This window comes from Mustela nivalis (assembly GCF_964662115.1).
Source record: "Mustela nivalis genome assembly, chromosome: 10".
Lineage (NCBI taxonomy): Eukaryota > Metazoa > Chordata > Mammalia > Carnivora > Mustelidae > Mustela > Mustela nivalis.
In genome coordinates, this window is record NC_139029.1 from 98524031 (window position 1) to 98548820 (window position 24790).

The window sequence follows — 24790 nt, forward strand, 5'->3', positions numbered from 1 at the left end:
AGTCAAGGGGCATTTCAGAAGGAACACACCATACCGAGGAGGGAAAGGACCCCGCCGTGGGCTGGGAGGCAAACCTAAGATGGAAGAGTTTCCATCCCAATTCTTGTGATGGCAGAGGGAGAAGAGGAAAAGTCCCTCCAACCTTCCTGAGCAGTTTTAGATCCAGAATCACTTCCATATTTCTAAAACATGAAGAAGCCATGGTAGTGGTTGGATATAGGAAGGCTGAGTTATTGTGGTTCTCTTATTGAAAATGGGTTTGGGGCCAAGATCAAGGTCAAGAGAACCTAGTCTTTAATGCCAAATCAAACAAGATGCCAGCGAAGGCAGATTCCAGGACTATACCCATGATGTAGGCATTAGCCAAGAGACTGGGGTCAATAAATGCAACTCAGTTTAAATCAGTCGGGCACCTTGGAGAAGAGCCCAGATGTGAAGGGAATTACAGTCCTTAAGGTGAGCACACACCTCTTCCCCCAGAGAAAGCACCATCTCTCAGAGAAATATCTAAGGCTAAGAATGTATATTAACTGACCCCTCCCCCACCCCGCCATGCAACATGTTTCCTGAAACCTAAAACAAGTTCACTGTTGAGACATGGAGAAATGACCATAACAGGTGAGGTTTTGGGGTTTGGTTTTTTTTTTTTTTTTAATATATCTTTATTTCTCAAACTCAAAGCTTTATTTCATCAACTTCTAATACAGTTTGCATTGACAAGTGATTTCACCTTCATCACATAGGAAGGTCAGCAACATCACACCAAAGAGGAAGCCTCACATATTGTAGGCATCACTAAGAAATTTGTATTTCAAAGGCAAATCGAGAATAACAAAATGTTTCCAATTCAGTCTAATGAGTATCTTACTTTTCATCTTTATTACTTTGGAAATGACTGGATAAATACTCTTAATTTTCCTAAAGCAGCTATTTTTTTTTTAATCCTTTGGGGGGGTGGAGACCAGATGACTTGAGTTTTAAAACGCCCACATATCCATATTATTTAACAACTTCCTCTTTAGTGGACCATCTTCTCACCTTCCTATACAAACACACATGACAATTTTTACCAACTCTCACCAGCCTAGGCAAACCTCCAAGCATTTTCTTTAGCTTACACTTAAACTATTTTTGAAAAAGTGATAGGTAAACAAGATTGAAAACTCACCAAAACAAAACAAAAACGAAAACACTTGTTCTTTCCTGACCCTCACCTTCAGGAGTCTCCACAAGTAATCCTGAAAAGTTGCCAGGTCTTTAAAACCCATCCTCCCTTGGTCCTCTGAAAGTAATTGGCTAAACTTGAGTAGGTTCCAGAATGAGCTGCGACATCCTGGTCTCTGCCAGATTAAGGATCGGACTCCAACCCTGGCAAACAGGAGTCCTTCACCTTACAGAATCCAACAGATGGGTTCTCCTTCAGAGAGAGCCCCAGAGTGATACCCAGGAAATCATGGCCCTGGGGAGCTACAGGGTCTCTTCCCACAGGTGGATTAACTAGCAATATATCGGAGCCCAGAATCTAGGAGCATCCCGAAATCAGGCAGCAGTACTAGCAAGTTCACTAGAAAGAAGGTATTCCTAAACTGAGGAAGTCACTCTCAAGTGGCACCATTTCCCAAAGTTAACAAAGCGGTGCTAGTTAAAATCCCAACCTACCATGAAGGGAAGGAGCTAGTGCTCTAAGGGAGGCAGAAGGATAAGCAGATTCGGGGCACTGTGATTATTGTGATGTGATTATTAGTAGGTCACCACAAAACATGGGTTTATACACAGCTTGCAGTAACTCAAATCCCTGGGGAAAAAGATCAGGTGAGGGGCAGAGAGGGGAGAACTCGAACACCAAACCACATCTGTCAGCACACAGCAGGGCCCCAGCATCTTTCCTCCCCAATTCTCCCCAGCTGCCAGGTGCTCCCAGGTGTGGGCAACACCCTAGCTCACATGGACTTAGCAGGAACCTTCTTTGGAAGGTGTCCGTGATAGAGAGTTTGGTTTCAGAGCTGAAGTTGAGTGAGGAATCGTGTCTTACTGCCAAAGTAAAATGTAAGGGTGAGACTGAAGCCTAAGGCCAGGAATTCAGGCTGTGCCTTTCCGCCAACACGAGGGGAAACGGTACTGTTTTAATCTCACTGCCGCTCAAATGGATTCCAAGAAGCAGGCCAGGAAAACAAGCTGCATACTTGCAAAAAGCATTAGAGAACTTCAGAGTCCTGAAGCAAATGAGACTGCTTAGATTTATATTAGAATTTGTACTTGAACTTTAGTGCCCTTGACCACTGCCAAGTTTCATGTTACTCAACACACAAAAAAGAGGAACCACAGGTCTCAGTACCAGTTCAGGGGACCTGGTGCTTGTGTGAGCAGCATGAAAGGCAGGTTTCAGCTGGAATTTCCAAACACCTGAAATTCAAGGTTATCCAATCTATTCTGAGGCCGGCAAAGGCCTTGCAGAGCAGGTAGAGACACCACTGGACCAGGGAGATGTTTTAAAAGCTCAGCTTTGGTCAGTGCAGCTTTTTACCCTGATGTAGTAGAACATTCTAGAACACGTGTCTACTTTCAAACTCCCAAATGGCAGGGCTGACTAAGAACTTCAGGTGAACAGACTGTACTAAGATGGTCATGGTGCAATGGTGGTAAAGAACTGGTGCAGGGGGTAGGGGGCTGACTGGGAATTTCTAACCATTTCTGGGCTTCCCTTCATCCTCAGAAGACAACTAGTAACAGCAAAAGAAGAAGAAAAAAAAACCACACACACACACACACACACACACACACACACACATATAAGCAGAAAAAACTCCAAGGGCAAAGTGGAAATTTAATTACTTGATATGGTTCTGATTTTATCTTCATCTGGAGCCTCATCACCCTGATCCTCAAGCCTTCTAGTAGGAGCAATACTGACTTCTGTTAGCAAGTGTTTATGTTGGTGGCTTCATCACATCTCAAAGTTTTAGTTAATCAGATCTGTCAGTTTTGCACAAAGATGTTGCCCTTAGACCACAATGGCAGCCTTTTAATGTTATGGATGAGTACATAGTTTTTAAAGTTAGGGTTCATTCTTCATTCCCCCCCTTTTAACCCTGAAGCATGCTGGGCACCCCCTCAGTAATGGAACTAGCCTAGACTCAAAGCCAGAGCATTCAAATGTAACTACGGTTCACAGGCAAACCGGAGCCGGTCACTTACACACAGAAGTGGATTCTATTCACCTAAGGTAACACAACACGGATACCAGCTGGACCCTGAGGCTCAGTCACGCCCTATCTGCTTTTAAGAGGACCAAGACCTCACATTCCCAAAAAAAACCCCTGAAAATACCATCTTCAGAAAAAGGGAAACCACTTGTTTTCTGCTAAGCCTTTCTTTTTTAAAGTATCTTCATTGTGGAAGGCAAGGAAAAAGGAAAGCAATCACTCAGGGCTTGGGGTTTTTCTGGCCAGGGAAGAAAGGAAAAACTCAGGAGCATGGATTTTATGAAATCACTTTATAGACCAAGCTGGCTGGCCATACTGAGTTCCTCTGCCTTCAATACCCTAGAGCGATGCTTCCTAAGAGATCCCAGAAAAGTTTCAAAACACAAAAATTTCCTTATTTGAATGACTGGGAAAGCAGTAGCCTAGAGCTCTCCCATTTACCAAGCTTGCTTTGGACTGGAGATTAACACTGTTTTCCTTCTAAAGTGCACAACAGACACAAGTATGGTCAAGTCTACCAGAATAAGGACGACCATTCTCCATTTACTTCATTCTTCCCCAAATCCCCCAGAATTAATCATTCAAGGAGCCCTGGCAGCTCCCGTGCATACCAAGCCCAAATGAGCCCTAAACCTCCACCTTGCACACAGCACAGGGACAGCGGGTTCAATTCCAAAGCAATCGTGAGCCAGAGAACTCTGCCCACAACAGCAGGCCATTCCACAAGTCATTCCTTTCTACTGAAAATCCTGAATTCATCTGCAGCCCAAAAACAGCCTGGAGAAGAAATCACTATTTTTTGAAGAAAGAATAAAAACAAACAAAAAAGAATCAGCCACAGCACTCCAGAAAAACAGCTTGTCATACTGGGAATGTGACCAAAACAGGTTTCCAATTAAAACATGGGAAGACCCTCTCACATCGGCTATTACTAGGACTCTAGACTCAGCACAATCCTTAGTCTTAGGAAGAGCAAAACTAAAGTGATGAGCTAAGGGAAGGGGAGGGGAGTGTCATTCAATAAGAATTCCTTAAAGAAAAAAAAAAAAAAAACGGAACATTCACGTTTCCTATTTACTATCACCCCCTCCCCCACCCTGCCGCCACCACCACAATTCTGCTTTAACATTATGTTCCACATTTTATTTTGTTTTCAAGTTACATTTCAAGCAAAGGTCATTTTTTTTTTTTTCCCTCAGCAATATCTCACGATTCCTCGTGAGAGCACAGCATCTAAACCATAAACCACTGTCAACCAGATCTCAATTCTCCAGCTACCAGCTTTGGTTTGTTCAGGAAAGAAACCCTCAGCTCTGCTAACAGGGAATAAACATAAGCATTTCAGTCCCTTGAACAAAAATGAAGTCATGAGACCACACTCATGTCCACCATTTGCTGCCTGGCTAAAATTGGTACAAGAAAATAGACTGCAACCACAACTCTCATAGAACAGGTGAGAATCCCATGAGGGCCAACAGAGCCTACTCTAGGCTTGAGTGAGAAGAGACACTGCCCAAGCTTTCTCCCAGATTCCATTAGTGCACGGAGCTCCAATCTCCCTGTGCGTGTGTTGGGGACATGGCGTGTTAGTGTCTATCCTGGAAAGATGTGGAGAGGTCGTCCTTCCTATAGCATTTTCCAAAGTGGCACTGGAATAACGGGTCCCTTCAGGGTTGGCTCATGATAGACTGTAGACCCATTCCAATGGGTGCACAAAGAAAAAAAAAGAGCAGAATCAGAGCTGAGTTCCCCTTTAAAAGCCAAACACCTACACCTAGAAGGAGGCTCCCTTCCCTGAGAGCCTTTGCCCTATTGGGGTTCCCACTGTGTAAGCCCTCAGGTCTCAAGCTTAGCTACAGGGCAGCCATGTAGGGTACGGCTGACTGTAGGTGACTGGAGGGTGGGCCACGTAATAGTTGTTGAAGTTGCCGTCACTGACATAGGGAGCTGGCTGGTAGTAACAGGTGACGTTGGTGGCGTTGGGGATGATGTTTTGTTCCGCCAGCACGCGCAAGGCCAGGAGGGAGATGAGGTTCAGGGTCTGCCTCCGCTCGTGCCCCATGAGGCACACGGTGCTCTCGTTCACAACCCTGCGAAGGATCATGAGGTAGTCATACTTGCTCCTCTCTTCTTCGGCAAAGTGGTTTTGAAGGTAGGTCTCCAGCTTCCTTTGCTGTTCGAGGATGTCTGGGAAGTCGATGAAGAACCTGGAGCACATGTAACGCTCGAGAGTTTTGATCTCTTCCTGGTCCGTGGGCCGGAAGTCCCGCACAAGGAGGTTGCTGTACTTGAGCAGTCCCCCGCCCCTGATCTCTTCGGGGTTCTTGGTGGCAATCAGTCTGTTCTGCAGGTGGTCGAAGGCTTCCTCGAAGTCCCCGTACATGCTCTCCCCGATCACCGTGGGGTGGACGTGCTCAGAGATGGGGCTGCTGGAGCAGTCGTAGAAGAAGAGCAGGGAGTCCAGAATGATCTGAAAGGAGTCCACGCTGAACTCAAACTGGCGCCGGATGGAGTCGACGAACTTGAGCTCCACGTTCTTGCCGTTCTTGTTGGAGAGGGAGATCAGGCTCCAGCGGTCCGTGTCCGTGCACACCTTCACCAGCTTCTGCACGTACGCCTCCTTCAGAGTGACCGGGCTGATTTTGAGCTTGTTCACGCCCTCCGGCAGGAAGTTCAGAAGGGAGCACAGCACCACGTCCCTGACCAGCTGAAATTCGGCCTCCGTGGGAAGAGCCACGTGAAAGATCAGGTCCAGGTCTTTGCAACCCAGGCCGTTGTCTTTGACCAGGACGTGGCCTGCGGCGGAGCCGTTCAGCCGGACGTCCTGCACTCTGATGCCCGCCTCCTCCAGCCGGCTGCGCACGGTCTGGACGATGTCCTTCAGTGTTATCTCCAAGGTTGGAAAGTTGCCTCGTCCGTGGATGGGGACGACCTCGGTCAGGACCTCATGCAGCCGGCTCACCTGATCCCAGTTGAGCACGCTGAAGGACATGCAGTCCGTGGTGTTGCTGCTCTCCTCTGCCATCTTGGGGGGCGTGCTCACAGGGAAACTGAAAGTGAGGGGGCGAGAAACGGAGTTAGGACTCACTTGTACACGGCCAAGCAGCCCGAGGGACTCAGGGCAGATGCTCCAGGCTCTCTGACCATTTTCCCGCCCAAAGCAACAACAGGGGCCCATGGTTGGGTGCTGCTGTGAGGGGTACAGCTCACAGATGGGAGAGGCTTTGTGCGTGGAGGGAGGACGACATACACAGAAACCCACCCTCTGCTTCCAAATTTTATTTTATGTGGGGCCAGCTTCTTTGATTGTTTTGTCTGCAGGAGGGTGGTTCGTGTGAAAGGAAGTAGACAGATTTCTAAAACAAAGTAACCCACACACATTCCTCAGTAGAAGGCCTAGCAGTCTGGCTAATTCTTGTTCTTCACAGAATTCCCTCTCCAGCCTTTGCATGCCTACCTACATCTTGAACTGGCTGATACCTAAGCTACCACCCTGACAGCCTGAACACAAGACACACACCCCGTGCCCCCCTCCCAGGAAAAGACTTCCTTCACCCCATGAAGACAGGAAGATTCAGCTCTGGGCCACAACCACACTGAGGACAGGAAGTCAGACCAGTCCTGCTAGACCAGGTGCACAGATATCTTGCTGGCAAGAACCCCACATCCTTTTCCCTCATGGGAGCAGTCGGTGCTGTAACCAGCACCTCCAGTATCCAGAGTGGGACACCAGAGAGCTGTCTGGATGACAGGATTCCTGGCAACACAGGCGTGGGTCAGCTCTGTGGTGCAACAGCTCTGCCAGCAAAGAGGGCCCTCCATGGGACATGGAAAACTTCCTCAGGGCAGTGCGATCTTCTCACTGTATTTTGAAATCTAGTACACCTCAAGGCTACCTAAGGAGAATCAAGAGAGCCCTCCGTACTAGGAGAAAAACATCCCGTCTCACACTACACTTGCTAGAACCATAGCTACCAAAGTAATTTTCAACCAAGTGATACATTTCAGAAAATAAAATACAACAGATCCCTGGAAATCCTAATGTGTAAAAACAAACACTGCCGTATTAGAAAGTCAAGGTGCTTGTGGATCCACGTGGGTCAAACATGAGCTAGACAGACGTTAAGAGCCGAAATAAAATGTCAAGGTGCTATCCTCACACTTTGGTGTGAGCACAGAGTCTTGCCATTAGCCTTCCTGACTGGCTAGGCACACACAAAACCCATCCCAACCACTGCTGCAGTTTCACTGTTTGGAAACCACTGCCCTTGAACACACACCCTCCATCCCTGTCCTGCGGTTCCAACTCAGGTTTTAAGCTTTGCACTGCTCCCAGAGATCCTCGCCTGACATAATCGCTCACAGTGATGGTGAAGGTTGTCAGTCAGTGTTGGGGGGCACCCCTGGACATCCCCAGACAAGCTTTCCAGGAGCTGGCAGTTAAGAAAGTGGGTGAGAACACAATGTAGCAACAAAAGACAGTGTGTGGTACAAAGAAAATGGAATCTAAAAGGTAGAAGAAAGGAGTGTCCCTTGATTAGAGTGAAAAAGAAGGCCACAGAAGAGTTCACTTATGGGGAGGGGACATAAGCTGACACAAAGGCAACATGAGCTCTGGGCTAGGATTGAGGGCCAGAAGGCAATGTGCAACCAAGACCTAGCAAATTGTCCAGTCTGGCCATCAGGTACCTCTCAAGCAAGAGCACAGGCTCCCTTTAGGGAGGCTGAAGGGGTTGAAGGTTGAAGGGATGAATGTGTTTGGCCAGCAACAGGAAGGGCGGTCACATGATCCCAGTAGGCTCTAGGAAGACCAATCTTGAGCCCTCCCATGCTTGCTACAGAAGAATGCTTGCCAAGGGGCAGAGAAGTTTCCTTTCAAACATGTTTGGACAGTGTTAAAAAGCTCTAGGCTCTCTAGATCATTCTACCAAAGCATGCCTAGGGTAAGGATTAGAAGCAAAATTTGTGGTAAAATACTTCATGCTCACTGTGTGCATTTGGCTTCAAGTCAGACTTAGAACATCTTTTTAATGTGCTCTATGTACATTTGGTTCTTTGTAGGCCCTTTTATGATCAGCATACGGTACACTGTGCCTATTACACAGGGCACTGCACAATTAAGTCCAAATGACTGCAAAGAGGTATGGCTCTAGCTTTGTCTTAAGATACAGCTAAACTATCTATGATTCAGTGACACAGCTTTCTATCAGGCATGCTGATCTCCCCATAAGAACACAACCTTCTCTCCCTGTGTACCACCTGACATTATGCTACCAAGTTTCATATTTACAATACAGGTGTGAGAAGTTACAGTGACAGAGCAGTAGCAATTGAATCAAAACTTGGAAGAGAAATAACAATTAATTTTAGGAGTATCTCTCGGAAGAACCTCAGTAATGTTGCAGAAGAAAATAACCATAGGAATGACTTTTGACTCATATCTTTTCTTTTCTTTTTTTTTAAAGGAGTTGTAAGAGGGGTGCCTGGGTGTGGCTCAGTGGGTTAAGTCTCTGCCTTCAGCTCAGGTCATGATCTCAGGGTCCTGGGATTGAGCCCCGCATCAGGCCCTCTGCTCAGCGGGGAGCCTGCTTCCCCCTCTCTCTCTGCCTGCCTCTCTGCCTACTTGTGATCTCTCTGTCAAATAAATAAATAAAATCTTTTTAAAAAAAAAATAAAGGAATTGTAAGGAAAAAAAGACATTTTACAATTAAAGTCAGAACTATTTCCACCTTTAGAACAGTAGTTCTTAGAGGAGGAACATTTAATACCAGTGAGAATGTGATGGAAGCTATCATTTTCTTCTCCAGGGATGGAGTGGGGCGAGAAGATGATCAGAGTACGAGACCTTTCATATATTTTCGAATCTCTAAACTTGTAGTAGGTTCAAAGTTAGAATCTGTTTTAGATTGAAAATCTGTAAGGTTCATATGGGAGGAGGGGCAGGAATGGCCAGAAACGTTATGAGAAACAAGAATGATGTACATATCAGCCCCATAAGAGATATTATGAAGACAAAATAATTGAAAGAGCATGGTATTGGTACAAAAAGACAGATTGTTGGAATAGAATTTTTAAAATCTAGAAATAAAATGTAATACATGAAGGATTTCATATATAATAATGGAGGCATTTCAAAATAGTAGAGACAAAAAGTTTAGACATGTAGATAGTGATCTACATTTTAAAAAAAATAAACAAGGTGGCTCCTTGTCTTGTGCCAAACTAAGCTCTAGATGGACAAATTAAAGACTTTAGCATAAGAGGAAAACCCCTAAGAGTCCTGGGGAAACATGGAATTTATATACACAAATGAAGAGCAGGCAGTCTTTTCTGAATCACATAAAACATAAAAGTCAAACTTTTGATACAGGAAAATAAAAATATCTACATGGTAAAAATACCATAACGAAGGCAGAAAGGCAACACTAGGAAACTATTTGCAGTGTGAGGCAAAGTACTTATCTTAATAATGAAGAATGAGCTCCTACAGGTCAGAAAGAATAGCACCCCAAAAGAAGAAGGGGAAAAATACATGAACAGTGGCTCAGATACACAGCCCATTCAACCTTACCTTAAAGGATGGGCATATTAAAATTTCACCGAATCATTCTTACCTATCAGAATGACAGCACTCAAGAAGCAGACACCCGTTGGCACACTGCCCGTAGGTTCTCTCTAAAGAACAGTGTGGGACTCTCAATTTTAAATGAATGTACTCTTTATATCAATTCTACTTTGAAGAAATCTACTTCTGATTTTATCCTCCAGGTATACTTGCAAGTATGCACAAGGCTAGTCACTGGAGAATTATTTGTAAAGCTACAGAGTCATCAGTGGAAGGTGAATGACAATGCATGTGTACAACAGTATACGATTGCATGGAGTTGTCCCAAAGAATGGAGGTGGCTCTCTATCTATAAGAATGGGAAATGCTAGTCAAGATTTATTCATAAAAAACCAAAACTGCTTGTGTAAAAGCACAAGCCCACACTTGTACATTTCTACAGACTTCTGGAAGGAAACACAAGTAATTCGACCTATACCAAATACCCGCTCTAGACTGGGAGATGGGACAAAGGAAACTTTTATTATCCTTTTTGAATTGAGAACCTATATGTGTATTAATTGAAAATAGTTAAAATCTTATGAAACATGTCTGAAAACCTCTCCCCCACAAGCCTTCTAACTCATCTGCTGCCTTATTTAGTTCTTTCCGATCACTCCCCGCCAACTCTGTCCCCAAATCAAATAAACATAGAAGCTTCCCCTCCGAGACTTCAATGTGGATCTCTGGGGGCAGGCGGGGAGGAGGGACTGGTCCCTGTTTTTCCCCTAAAATGGTTTTTGGTCAAGTTTCTACTTCTCTACTGTTTAATAGAATATGTCCATTGTTTGTCAAAAATCCTCCAGACTTTGAAAATAATGGATAATCTGCCTAATCTAGACCCTATGTTTGTTATCCCAAAGTGACTTTTTGTAGGTTTATAGGCATGGCTATTTCTCAGTTCAGACATATGGTAGTGACCCTCATGGTGCTGTTATGTTGATTACTGGCTACAGTTGCAAGAAACTTAATAAATGCAATCAGCACTTTACCAGGAACCTGGGATGCCTGTGTTTGGCCTCTTGGGTACCAAGTCCTTCTGACAATCATATGAACAATGGAGTTCACTTTTAGAAAAAAGTAGCTCATATAAAAGCATGTTGTAGAACATGACAAATGAGAAATGTGGTGTAGTTCTTAATTCTTCCAGTTTACTATGCCTTAGATACGGAAGAACTCAAGCTACTGAAGGCTCAAATTTAGGCTAGGTTCATAGTCAGCACTTAGCCCATTAGAAGGGCCCAAAATAAGTTACTGATGATGATTACAAAGGAATTCTTTGTTCTCTCTTGCCCATCCAAACAATTCCAAATATCAAAAGTACATTTTTTTTTTTTTTTTTTAGTGACTCCAACAAACACTGGTATTGCTAGAATAAATCCAAGTCATAGGCCCTGAGGGCTTAGATAACACACCAGAGCTTAGTGTAACAGTTGGAGTTTTAATTAACCACTTGAGATCAACAACGTTATAATCTGCATATAAAAGAATCCTGTGGAACACATTCTCAACTCAAGAAAGGCCCAGGTTAAAGACAGACAAATTTTAGTTAGCAGAAGTAACAAAATGAGGACTAGAAAACAAAATTAATGTGAAGTCTGGTAAATTCAAACTAGTGTTTGATCTTCCTTTAACTGCCTGAGAAGCGGTTTCATATTATATTCTGAACAGCAAAAAGTGGGCAAGGTAGGAACCAGGATTTCTCACTGATTTGGAAATTTAGGCACCATTTTACAAGTGAGGATGACTGTCTACTCAGTTCAAGTACTTAATCTCCTAAAAAGTTGGATTTGTGACAACTAACCACTGCAGGTGCCCCCTGAATTCCCTTTTCTTCTATCATCTGGCTTCAGCAGAAGGCTAGAATGTGCACATGGAAAGAAGACAGGTTTGCAGGAATGGCAGAAAAAGGGGAGAGGAAAAGACTGATCAAGCCAAAAAAGAATAAACCATATTCCCTAAGGACAAGTTCACCTCTAACTTACCTTTGATTCCTATGGCCTGGGACCGAGGCCCTCAAAGGCAGGTTGAGCTGAAAAACCTATGATTAAGCCCTAACTGAAAAGAAAATAGGAAAAAGAAAAAGAAAGAGAAAGCTATTTCTAGTCCTGCTTCTTAGCTTGTCTAGAGCCCAGAAATAAGAGTGACAGAGGCTATGAAACCATGCGGGGACTCAAGGTGGGCCAGCTGGACAGACAGGCAGACAAGCTAGAGATGGGCGTGAAAAGCCCACGTAATACTTCTGGGTCTTAAGTTCAAGGGCTTAGGTTGGATCAACACTGATTCCTATTTGTACCAGGTATTAGACATAGACACTGTCCAAAGAGTTCTCAGTACCTGTGGAAATGTCCACCTGCAAAGTTAAGGACAATGTGTATGTAAGTCTTAGTCTGCGGTATTTCACGAGAAAGCTCTAGAAGCTACTGTGCCAGAGCTTTCATGGAAATGCTGAGGTGTGAACGGAGGCTCTCAGCTATGGCAGCCCTCCATCCGCTCCAGAGACAACTGAGCACCACCCTCTTCCTCTGACCCTGCTGGGGTTTAAGAATACAAAAGAAACTCGAACACATTTCAACATTCCTTTGATGACATTTCCTTTTACGGTTTCTGGATGTTACCTCAAAAGCCTGGACCTTCCTAGGAACACTTCTGAGGCTCAAGGTAAGAGACCCAGCCATGGGCAATGGACTAATACGCCTGGTGACAGACTACAGGTGGTGTGTATCCACAACAAAGACACTTGCTGTCCTTAGCTCCGGGCTGAGAGGGGACCCATGCACCTGAGGCAGGCATCTTCCACACAAACTCTTCCCCTTCCAGTATACCACAGAGGGCATTTTCAGGGGGGAAAAAAAACTACTTATTGCATATAAAAACCTGGAGCGTTTAATCAGATGTGAAGGAGGCGGCACCTACACCATACTCTTCTAGCCTACCAATTCTTTCAGCAACCCAGGCGGATGAGAACCACAACTCTGGGCCTTACTGCTCCTGTAAAATGAAGGTGCAGATGTGTGTGCAAAAGAAAGGGTATATAGCATAAGCCCCTTCACGTCAATTCCTGTTTCATCGTCACAAGCGCTCTGAGGAAGGTACAACAGTTCCTTCTGCACAAATTAAGGAATAAGGATTGGAAAAGATTAAGTGAATTGACCCCCGGATCCTCAACTCTGGAGCCAATTTCAAACACTTGGAACTGGCAACAGTTCCCACCGAACTCGCTCGGCCACTGGCAGGGTGGGAGGAGGGGAGAGGGCAGAGGCTCCTGTCACAAGCCCACAGGTGCCCTGAGATCACCAGTTCTTGCTGCGACGACAGTGATCCTCTAAAACAGAGACTGTATTTGTCCTACCCAAAAAAGAAGAAAGTTACCCCCGTAACAGTGACACTTTATCCCCACCACATACACGGAGAACAGCAAAGCTTGAACCAATCACCTCTCACAGCCCACGTTAGAGAAGATTCCGGCTGAACAAAGGACATGAGGCAGCGTTCATCCTCGAGGATGCCCAAGGTGTCTTTAGAGGCGCCTCTCAGAGAGGCACCAGAAAAGGCAATTCATTGCCCATGGTGTGGGAAATCCTATTTCTCAATGGGGAGGCACATCAGCTGTTTCATAACACAAACATCTTACCAACACGATCTACTCAGAAACCAATTCCTCCCTACCTCAGAAGCTCCAGCAGGTGCCAGCAGGTTCCTAGCCCTCCAGGCCCTCTTTCTGAGGGGACAGACCAAATGTGACTCAAGGTCTAGCCAGGGGCCCTAACATGTACCACCAAACTCTATCTGATCCAGATTTACCTGGATCAACCAACACTACTATTACCCCTGCTTGACAGGAAAGGGGACTGGGGAACAAAGAGGTTGTTAACTGTCCAAGGATGCCCCGCTGGGAAGTGGCACAAATGGAACTGAAGGACTTTCTAGGGGGTGGATAGTTTGAGTGCAAGTGTTGGGGTGTGCGTGGGGCTTGGAAGAGAAGCTAGCTGCTCTGGTAGTTGTAAAAACTAGCCAGCAATAAGTGGAGGGAAAGAGGTGAAAGGTAAGAAGGTTTTTTATAGGATGGCGGGATAGGAAGGCAGGTGGCTAGATGCACTAAGGCCCCCAAGTGAGGCAGGCTAGATGGCAGGTGCCGGAGGCAAGGCAGAAGCAGTCCCAAGCGTGAGTACCTCAGAGCTGTTAGCACAGAGACCCTCCCCCTCGGGATTATCATGGCTTCAAGGATCCATAGCTGGATCTGGCTGGAATCCAGCAGAATGGAAGGTAATTTTGTACAGAAATGCTCATCATTACGCTCGGGTTTTAAAAGAGCAAGGGCTGGAAGATGAAGGCCCAGGTTGCTCCCTTGGATGGAGCAGCTGGATGCCAGCCAGGCTGCCAGGTAGTGGTTCTCAGAGAGTGCGGGGACAGCTGCGGGGATGCGCTCTGCTGGCTGGAAGATCGGCAGTGTTGATCTGCTGATAAAGCAACAGAACAGGACACTCTGCAGACAAGAAGGCAGCTTTCTAGATCCCAGAAACTGATAACCCAACTGGGGCTGCAGAAAGAAGGTAGGTAAGTTTGCAAGCAGGGATGGACAGCCCTCAGGCAGGCTCGGGAAAGGGAGCTGGAACAGAGCCGAACACAGGACTGCCTGGCACAGCCCGACAAACACGCACACGCTTAACCCAAGCCTGCACACCTGCCACCTTTCCAATGGCACAGAGTTTGGCCCTTGAGATACCTACGTCCTCGAGAAACAAACCGGGCCGCCAGGAGAACCAGGGACTTATAAATGCAGCAGCAGACAGTGGGAAGCAAGGAGAAAGACCAGGCTCCAATCTAGATGTGGCTTTCTGGAGAGAAGTCCTCCCTCCATCCTCGAATGCATGGGGAAGGCCAGGAGTTACAGAGGACCAGGGGGCAGCCTGAGGAAGGCTCTGTCTGCCAAGCAGCCAGCCCCTCGCCAGGGCTCAGCCCCCACACCAGGGAGGCGGCCACATTCTGGAGACTCCCCTGCCTCCAAATGCATGAAAATGGTACGGATAACCAAGACACACAGCTAAGTTTCATGTGAATGTCCATGCGAGAGTTTGCATTAGACAGCCCAGGGCAAAAGAACCAGATTAAATAATGCCTTGTTTTTAAAAGGCCAGTGACATATATTGCATGTTAGCTTTTTCTAGAACACCCGCAAATACACTCTACCTCGTTCAAAGAAACAACAGCGCCGTGCCACAGAGCTCTGCCCAGAGAAGACAGTCCTGAGTCAGTGACACCAGAAATCCCACAGCTGGCCTGTTCCCACTCTCTGCTTGGGAACGTCCAGCTGGAGGTCTCAAGCTATTTTCTCAGGGTTATCAGGAGTGTCCCAGCCACTGAATGCCCACGTGCGCCACAGCCCCCAAACCTGGTATGATTCCCATAGCAGCTGCGGTGCCACCGTAGCTGAAGGAAGGGGAAACCCCGGACTTAAGCAGAAGCGGGCCACCAGAAACCAGGGCCGCCTGGCTTTGCAGCCAGCTTTGAGTTCGAGGGGCCCTCCCCAGTTCTCACTTCCCACGGATGCCCACAAATGGTCTTAATGGTTATCAGAGATTGGGCTCTGTCCGCAGACACCCACCCTGCAAGAACTCCACGCAGAAAACACTTTCTCGTCTTTCAAAATAGGATGCTTGAGCAAGTGTGGCTGGAGAGATAACACTGGAAGAGCTCATGCTGGGGCTGCCAAACAGCATGAAACAGAATCAAAACACAGGCCCAGATGCTGTAACGGGGCACCGCAGAAGTACACAGGCTTAAAGGAATACCCTGAAATCGTCGCAAGTGTAAACATTAACCAGGTCACCACACGGGCATCTTTAGATGGAAGCTAAGCACAGAAGTCCTGATTTTTCCAGAGTGTCAGCAATATTAAGTGCTACATATACCACTTGAACTGGAAAGAATCCCTGTTGCAACTTGGCGCCCCACTTCCTCCTACGAAATACCTCTTTCTAAATCAGAGATGTTACTGGTCTGACTCATGTAAAGAGATCGTCAGAGCCGGCCCCCACCATTTTTGAGACTGACTAGACTGAGAAAAATAGAACGATTCCTAGGAGGCTGTTTACTGTAAGGATGGCTAAGTTTCCATACAGTCCACAGGGTCTAAGGGCTGCCAGACCCCAGAGTTTATCAAGGGTCACACACCACCTAACCCTCTGGCTTAGAACTTGGAGCAGGCATCAGATGTCCACAAGGCAGGCCTCAGCTTGCTGTCCCATCCCTAGCAGCATCCCTGGGCCTTATCAGGAAAGGGCCAAGCTCAAGTATAGCACTTATCACACTTGAGACAGACAGACACACACACACACACACACACACACACACACACAGTCACATATGTTTAAGTGAAGGGGCAAGACCATGAGGTACATATTTCTGTCCCTATTTCTGTACCAGCTGCACCAGGCAGCCAAGTACCCGTGTTTGGTATTTCTACATGTGTGGAGCTGTGTGGGTCACAGATATGGTCCTCTAGGAATAATTATCACTGAATTAGCATATGCCAAGACATGCGTTGCTGTCATTTGGCAGCTCACAGACACCTGTTACTTGGAAGTTCCTTCTTCTTGCATTTTCAAAATTTCAGTTGTTGATATATTTTAATTGTTGATAAGTTGCTTGAGCCCTGGTCCCCTGCCAGTGTCAGAAGATTTCATCTGCAATTCTTTGAAATTCTATTACCTGGTGATTATGCTCTATGAAACTGGAGAAAAACGTAAGAGTGAGCACCAGACAAGAAATCAAATATCCTGTGTTTTAGTGGCAGGCCTGACTCACAGGGTGAATGCTTAGCAGTAAGATGGTCACAATGACAGAATTTCCTTTCGTTCTTTCTGGTATGTGAGTGCCTACTATGTTCCCGTCGCTGTTCTAGGAGCGGACGATCTGTTAGTAAGCAAGAGACAAAGACCTCTGCCCAGACTCATGCTCTCCTTCCATAACCTCCTGCTGCTAATGCTTGCCTCCCACTCATGCAGAATCAGAACTGCAGAGTGAGCCACTGGGCAGCTGGTCTGGACCCGTGCTACTCAGTACTGTAGCCACAAGCTTCACATGGCCCTTAAGCACTTGACACGGGCCAAGTCCACACTGAGACCATGGAGACGTGCTGTGAACACGGAATACACTCTGGATTTCAAGAACTCAGTAGGAGGGGGAGAAAGAAAAAAGGAAGTATCTCCTTAATCTTTTTGTTATATTGATTATATACGGAAAGGCTAACATTTGCTATGAGGGCTTAAATAAGATAATTAAAATGAGTTTCACCTGTTTATTTTTACTCTTCAATGGGATGACTGCTAGGAACTCAACTGGGTCTCTCCTATTTCTCCGGGATGGCACCAGTCCACTGGCCTTATAACAATGAGGAAACCGAAGCCTAAAGAGGTGGGGGTGTATCCTCACAGCCCAAGACGGTCACAGAGGCAGGGAGGAGGGAAGCGAGAGACCAGGACAGGCCTGGGACACTAGGTCCCAGCTGAGCAAGCCCAACCAGGGCCTGGACTCGGGGCACATGCTCACTCTATATCCACTTCATCTCTCCTTGATCTGCATTCTTCCTACCATGGCACCTGGCCATTGCCTCCGTGTGAGAGCCCTGACTGGCCAAGACCACACAGGGTCCATTGGCTGTAGTGCCCACCTCCTTGGCCATAGGTACAAGTCAGGGATAAAGAGGGTGTGTTTGGGGGTAGGGTGTAGACAGCCAGGCAAGGTGGAGGATGACCCGTTCTCCCACCCTCGGGTAAGGCTAAGCCAGGGGAGAGAACCACACGGCAACATGAGGGAGTAGATGCAGTTCAAGACTTGTGAATGATTTTCTTCTCAAAATGGGCCCACAGAGAGTGAATATGGAAACAGATATGGGACTTTGTATGTTCATCCACTGGAAGATTTGAAAGTAGAAACAGAATACAGAAAACAAGGTACACGGCAGAACTGTGAAGAGGTGGGTAGTTCGGGGCGCCCGGGTGGCTCAGTGGGTTAAGCCTCTGCCTTTGGCTTGGGTCAGGATCTCAGGATCCTGGGATCAAGCCCCTCGTTGGGCTCTCTGCTCAGCAGGGAGCCTGTTTCCCCCTTCCTTCTGTGTGCCTCTCTGCCGACTTGTGATATCTCGCTCTCTGTCAAATAAATAAAATTTTTAAAACAAAAAAAAGAGATAGGTAATGAGATATGGGGGACCCGCAGCTGGTGTGACCTCAGGATCTAAAGCTGGGTCAACACCTAGTCTGATAAGGAAGGAAGAGCAGTGATTTGTGCCAACTTTTGAGTATGAATTTTGTGAGGCAAAGGAAGGTGGTCAGGAAGACTCGTCCAGGGGAGGTGGAGAATGAAGAGAAGGTCTGAAGGGGACAGGTCCTGAAAAGAAGCTTTGCTTCTGGAGGGATGGGCAGTTTCTGGGAGTTCTTCAGGTGATGTTTAAGGGGCATGGGATATGGAATTGGCCAGGGGCAGGAAGAGCCCCGTGCTGCTCTCATGGAGCTGCTGTCAACAGGCCCCTGAACCAGGTCAGTGATGGCAGTGGGAAACAAAAAGCGAAAAAGATAAAAGATCAGCAGAACCAGCAGCCGAGTGAACTGGAGAGAGAAAGGCTGAGCGAGCCATGTGAGGCTGGGGTTGGGGTGGAGGGGCAGGAAGAGCAGGAGGGGGAATGCTGGAAGAGAGCAGGGCTGGAGCTGGGCTTAAGGAGCTTCAGCTGCTGGCCAATTTGCAGGCTCGGCCCCTCGGCTCCAGACCTACCAAACGGAGGCCACCATTTAGAAAAAGGCCCAGAAACCAGCCGGCATCTTAGGCTGGGAGCTTCCCAGTCAAAAAGCTCCCAGGCTTTTAGCCCACCAGAATGAATCCACCTAAAGGAGACTTCCCTTGCTCAGAGGACTGGCAGCTGAAGCCAGCAGAGAACTGTATCCAATTCACAGGAGCACCTTCTGTGCCCCAGGCCCCGCTCCAGGCACCAGGGATTTAGCAGGGAGCACCAAGCCCTGCCTTCCTGGGGCTCACAGGAAGACTAAGACAAACAAGCAAAACCCAAGTGCCCGAACGTTAGGAAGCTATCCCAGCTCCAGAGTGCTTCCATGGGCCTTTTTACATACCACTCACTGCCTTGGCCTCCTCAGCACCTGGCACCAACCGCTGCCTGGGAAGCACTTAACTACCGACTCAATCACAGTCATCCAAGAAGTCAATACTCAATGCAGCTTAGTGACCAAGCCTCCAAAAGGCTCCGCCGAGACGAAAAAATCTCCAACATGGAGTGACTTAACATCAGCAATTACTTCTTCATATTCCTTTTTCCCTGTTGTTCCAAGAAGTTCTGCAAACAGTTCTAGGGCAGACTAGAGGGGCCCAGCTGTACAAAATCTATTGATTCTAAACAGTTCATAAGGCTCTTTCCTACATATCTGGGTTATGCAAAGAGGCTTCATCTAAACCACTTAAATTCCAAATATGAGCTTCTTTCTAATGCATGCAGTGAAAGGATCAAAAGGATTGCGACCAGAAGTCTGGGAAGCATCACAAGAGATCAGCTCTACTGCCGGACCCAACTGGCTTGTTTAAACACATAATCTGCCTCATCATAATATAGTTTATGCCAGCTTGCCTGGCCACGGCCAAAACACCAGGATGGCACAACACATTTTTCTGTATTGCCCTGTGTACGTCAGTGACATCATAAAAAAAAGCAATGCACCTTATCTAACCAGAGTAATGTTTCATCCCAAGTAACCCCTCAGATTATGCCTTTCTTCCCTTTAACCCCTAAAACACACACACACACACAGAGTAATGCACGCAGCCCAGAGATCTGGCATGAGACCAAGAAACTCAAACAACAACCCAAGTTTAGCTTAAATTCATAAAACTAGGCTTGGGCTTCCACAACTTCTCTTGAGAACACAAAAAAGGTTTACCACACAGAGCTCTTGGCTTGTCATTCTCTGGTGACCTGCCCCAGGCGCACAATAGATCAGAGATGAAAGATGAAGACAAGGTACTACTTACTTGAGCAGTTTAAAAAAACATGTCATTTTCTAACTTTGTAGCAAATGTGTCCGATTACCAGCACTGAAAGAACAAGGGCACCACAGTCCACTCTGCATTATCTTTATGGCTAAGCAGTTCCTGGGATTTTCAGAAGTACGAGGACTTCTCTGTTCTTTGATGGGTAGTGCAAGATGTGTGCAATTTGCCCTGGCCTTGAACACTGGGGGCTGTAGGCTAAGTGGGGCATACTGGGAAACGCAGGGGTGAGGGGTTCTATAACCCAGGATGGGATCTCCGTGGGCTGCTGTACTCATAGCACAGGCAAGCAAACCAAGGAGGGAGATCTGCTGGTGGTCAGCTAAGTCACACTCCATCTGACAAATAGGCAAGATCCACGCCCTTACCTTTAGAGATACCCCAACTTAATCTCTGGATGCAAGGGAGGTATTGTGGAAGAAACCCCACATAGAGAGTATAGCAGTAAGCTCTAGGTACAGACACTGTCATGAAATGAGGGACCTTTGTTTTGGGTAACAATTTAGAGGTCTCCTGGCTAAGAGGAGGAAAAAAAAATTGGGGTTTTTTTAAACTTCACTTTCACATTATGTTACTGAGACTCGCCCTACAGCTACCTGAACAATTATATATAATATACCAAAATTTCTCTCTAAAAAAGTCCTTATTGAGTATAAATGTAGTCTAAAGACATGGATATACCTTAAGACACAAGGTTTCAGTTATCTCAAGTAAAAGCTTGACTCCAGAGATATTAAGTTTTCCATCTTCACAAACAAGAATGTCAAAGGACAGAACCCCTGCTGGTCCAGCCAGACTGCCTCCCTGAAAGCGAAGAGAAAAGTCAGCATTCTCTAGTCCCCACCCACCCCCTTCCATGGCAGTGTCTCACGTGTGGGTCTCACTCCCTCAATAATACCTTTGGGGATTTAAGACACAGCACAGTTCTTGGTAAGCGCTCCTACCCTCTTCCCCCCACCCCACACACCCAAGCAGCCCCAGGCTGCCTGGCTTGCTTCCTTGTGGGCTTCCTTGCCAAGTTACTCCGTGGAAATGTTAGTGTAGCCAACAATGGCCACTCTCATCCTCCACCCCTCCCCACCCCCTTGAAGGGCAGCTGGGCCAAGCCAGGAGTCTACCTTAGAAGAATTTAATAATCTTTACTTGATTTCTTGGGGAGGTTCAGGTTCCTGACCCATCTACCAAATATCCTGAATACCAACTGTCACAATACCGATGATTACAACAGTCTTGATAAACGCTGACTGTAATAAGAGAACTGTAAAGCACTCCATGGCTTGCATGTTACAACTCCATTAAAAAAAAAAAAAAAAAAAAGTTTAAAAGGTAGCGGGTTGCTACCTAAGACAGGGACTTAGCCCGGCAGAAGCCTTTTTTCCAGGAAAAAAGAGGGGAAGGGGACTGATCTGATCCCTCCCGCGAGGTCCAGCCTTATCAGTTGGGTCTAGCCGGGATGGGTGAGCTCTCCTTCTCCAGATAAACTCCGGAAGTCCTCCCTTGCTTGAGGCAGCGCAGTTTTGTTTTCTCTCCTATCTGCGTCCTGTGTTTAGGGGTACAGGCTACCAACTTGTCCCGGTCAGGTTCGTCACCCTCCTCCGCCTCCTCTCCCACCTCTGAGATGTAGGGCAGCCACCCGCGGCACCGTTAGCCCCGCCAACTCACTGTCAAGGCTTTTAGTCTACACCGTAAGCCAGTTTCATTCCTAAAGGGGGAGGAACCGGGCACTGTATTCCCAAGAAGTTTCCAAGAGCAGTGCAGTGCGCGGGAGTCACTCGCCTGGACCACTTTGCTGCTTACGGTGTCCACAGTCCAGTGTGAGTCCACAGAAAGTTGGGGATCCCCGCCCTGACCTCGAAACCCAGGGCTTGGCGCCGAGCCGAGGAAGCGCCCCTCTCCTCCCCGGCCTTAGAGGAGCCCCTGACCGCTGCGTCTCCAACTGTGCCTCCCGAAACCGCCGCATTCGAATTCGGGCTCCGCTGGCCTGCAGAGGTGTGCGTGCCCGCGGGAGCGCAAGCAAGGAAGAGGCGGCGGGGCCGCCGGCCGACCGGGAAGGGGCCGAAGGCCCCCATCACTCGCTCTTCGGCCGCCCCGCCCGCGCCGGCCAGCGCGCAGCCCCGCGGGACGCGCGGAGCAGGAACTCGCCCAAGTTTGCCAAGCCCCAGCCGAAGTCTCTGGAAAGTTGTAGCTCCCTCTCAGGGCGTCTCGCCTGGCCCTCGGGGGCGGGGGATGCGTGTGGGGATGTCCCCGCGGGAAGGGAAGGGAGCACCGCGGCCCGGCACCTGTCCGTACCTCCCCTCTGGCTCCCCACCCGGCTCTGAGAGGACAGGAGTTCCGCTCGGCGGGGACAGACCCCCGAAGGCGGAGCGCGCGGCTCTCTGGGGCCGCGGCATCCTAGCACCTTCAGGGGAGGGGGCCGAGTACTCACCTGGGAGGCGGAAGAGGAGAGGACAGAGGCCGGTCCTTGGCGTGGGCAGCCCCCAGCAGGAGCGGCGCGGTCACTACAGCCCCCAGGCAGCGGCACCGAGTGAACGGTCCCGCCGCCGCCCCCTCCGTTCTTATACGGCTATACCACGCCCCCCCCACCCCCGCCCCAAGCCTTCCCTCCCTGGGGAGCGAGGGGCGGGGTGGGGCGGAGCCAGCGCCCACGGGATCCTTCCGCCTGGGCGCTGACGGCGAGGGCAGGGCAAAAGGTGCCCCCTGATTGGCTCCTCGGGTGAATGGTTGCCGAGAGACGAGTAAACCTTCCGCGGCGGGAAGGGGCGGGGGCGCTCAAGGCGGTAGCACTGCGCAGGCGCAACAGAGAGGGGCTGGGTTGACCCTCCGGCCACCCCCCCGCGCCAACTTCGTAGTTACTGGGACTCAACTTTCCGCTAGGCTCTTCTGCCATTGCAATCACATAACTCTTCTTCCCAAGCTCTTCCCATCTCCGTCCAGCTCCCTCGCAGGCCTGCTTTGTTTCTTTTGCTTCTCTGGGGATTTTCGCGTTGGTTCTCTCTGGGACTGGGGAATGAAACCCCGACACCCACCTCCGGCGTGTGTTTCGAAGTCTGAAAAAAAACTTATGGTTTCTGAGCCAAGGGAGCCTTCCTCTTTCCCCCCAGCAAATTGCCTGGAGGCCATCGGGGAGAGAGCCGGCGCAGTTGGTTCTCTGCCTGCAGTTCCCACCTGTGTGCGGTTAGTGGGACGCGGGCCTCAAGGAGTCCGTCGCCAAGGCGGGCACCCGCGATAGCTTCGGCCCCGCTTGAAATGGAAATGTCGCGTGTTATATAACATGCAAGCGGGGCTTGGACACCACCCACTCGTCCCATAGCAAGAGGCCTAGAGTCCAGGTTCTAAACGCAGATCAATCTGGGTTGGGGTCTCAACTCGCCACCTGTCTGTAAGGCCTTGGACAATGAACTTAACCAGTCCTCCGTAAATCTCTTTCCTCACCTGTGTGACAAGAGTAAAGATAGAGCAGCTTTCTAGGCTTGTATAAGTACTAAATAGGAACATGGAAGCTAATAGTGCAGTGTCTGATGCAAAGTGTGTGTTAAGTGCTGTTTATATCAAATAGTAGCTGTTGTTATTTATCAAAAACATTTATGGGGGCGCCTGGGTGGCTCAGTGGGTTAAAGCCTCTGCCTTCCGCTCAGGTCATGATCCCGGGGTCCTGGGATCGAGCCCCGCATCAGGCTCTCTGCTTGGCAGGGAGCCTGCTTCCTCCTCTCTCTCTCTGCCTGCCTCTCTGCCTACTTGTGATCTCTATCTGGCAAATAAATAAATAAATCTAAAAAAAAAAAAATTGTGGAGCTTGTACTGATCCTCTACTGTGTGGTGGAGAAAAAGTTGACCTCCCAGATGCAGTATTTCCCTATTCCTCTCCTTGCATCCCAGCCTGAAATAACAGTTTCTGCCAAGATCTCAAGAGCTCTCTCTGGGGGCGGGGGAGGTCTCCTGGAACGTTGATGAGATAGGATTTCAGTATGCCTGCTTGTAGGGCTAGTCACAGTGATTCTATTGTTGGACATGAAATCAGGATAGATGGACTGATTTTTTTTCTCACTTTTTGAGGTATAAATTCAGTGGCATGCACAAAGCTGGTGTGTACACAATGATGACTTTCTACATATGTGTACACCCATGTGCCTGCCAACCAGCTGAAAATGTAGAACATCTCCAGCTTCCTCATGCCCCTTCACACTCAGTGTCCCTCAAGGGTAAACACTATTCTGACCTCGGTCACCATATATTAATTTTCCAGGGTTTGTACTTGATGTAGATGAATTACATGCATGTGCATTTTTGCATCCGGCTTCTTTCACTTAAGAGTGTATCTATAATATTCATCCATTCTGTTGCATGTAACAATGCCTCATTCTTTTCCATTGTATATTACTTAATTATGTAAATATTCAACAATTTATATACTCATTCCATTAGTGGATGTTTGAGTTACATTAAGTTTTTGTCTATCCTCAAATGGATAAAGAAGATGTGGTCCATATATACAATGGAATATTACTCAGCCATCAAAAGGATGATTACTCAACTTTTGCATCAACATGGATGGAACTGGAGGAGATTATGCTGAGTGAAATAAGTCAAGCAGAAAAAGTCAATTATCATACGATTTCACTTATTTGTGGAACATAGGAATAGCATGGAGGATATTAGGAGAAGGAAGGGAAAAATGAAGGGAGGGATAGAAATCAGAGGGGAAGATGAACCATGAGAGACTATGGACTCTGGGAAACAAACAGGGTTTTAGAGGTCAAGGGTGTGGGTGGATGGGTTAGCCTGGTGATAGGTGTTGTATCCATGTATTGCATGGAGCACTGGGTGTTATATGCAAACAATGAATCATGGAACAATACATCAAAAACTAATGATGTACTACTGTATGGTGACTAACATAACATAATTTTTTAAAAAATGTGTTTGTCTATCCTTA

General features: G+C 47.6%; 1 protein-coding gene across 3 annotated transcripts; it reads right to left on the minus strand.

The window, feature by feature from the left end:
* Window positions 1–624: 624 nt before the first annotated feature.
* On the minus strand, window positions 625–23042 carry TENT5C (terminal nucleotidyltransferase 5C). Of its 3 annotated transcripts, none has more exons than XM_082688029.1 (3): window positions 22283–23042; window positions 20539–20661; window positions 625–6253 (listed from the first exon to the last, which is right to left on the minus strand). In XM_082688029.1, exon 3 carries the CDS (start codon window positions 6226–6228, stop codon window positions 5053–5055), a length of 1176 nt encoding a protein of 391 aa, XP_082544155.1. In that variant the 5' UTR covers window positions 6229–6253; window positions 20539–20661; window positions 22283–23042; the 3' UTR covers window positions 625–5052. The 3 variants fall into 3 exon arrangements, with proteins under 3 accessions (XP_082544155.1, XP_082544156.1, XP_082544154.1); XM_082688030.1 differs by having other exon boundaries at window positions 21634–22523; XM_082688028.1 differs by lacking the exon at window positions 20539–20661.
* Window positions 23043–24790: the final 1748 nt, after the last annotated feature.

Excerpts from the sequence above, each read along its gene's own strand:
- TENT5C (XM_082688028.1), bottom strand. The coding sequence starts at position 6,228 with ATGGCAGAGGAGAGCAGCAACACCACGGACTGCATGTCCTTCAGCGTG.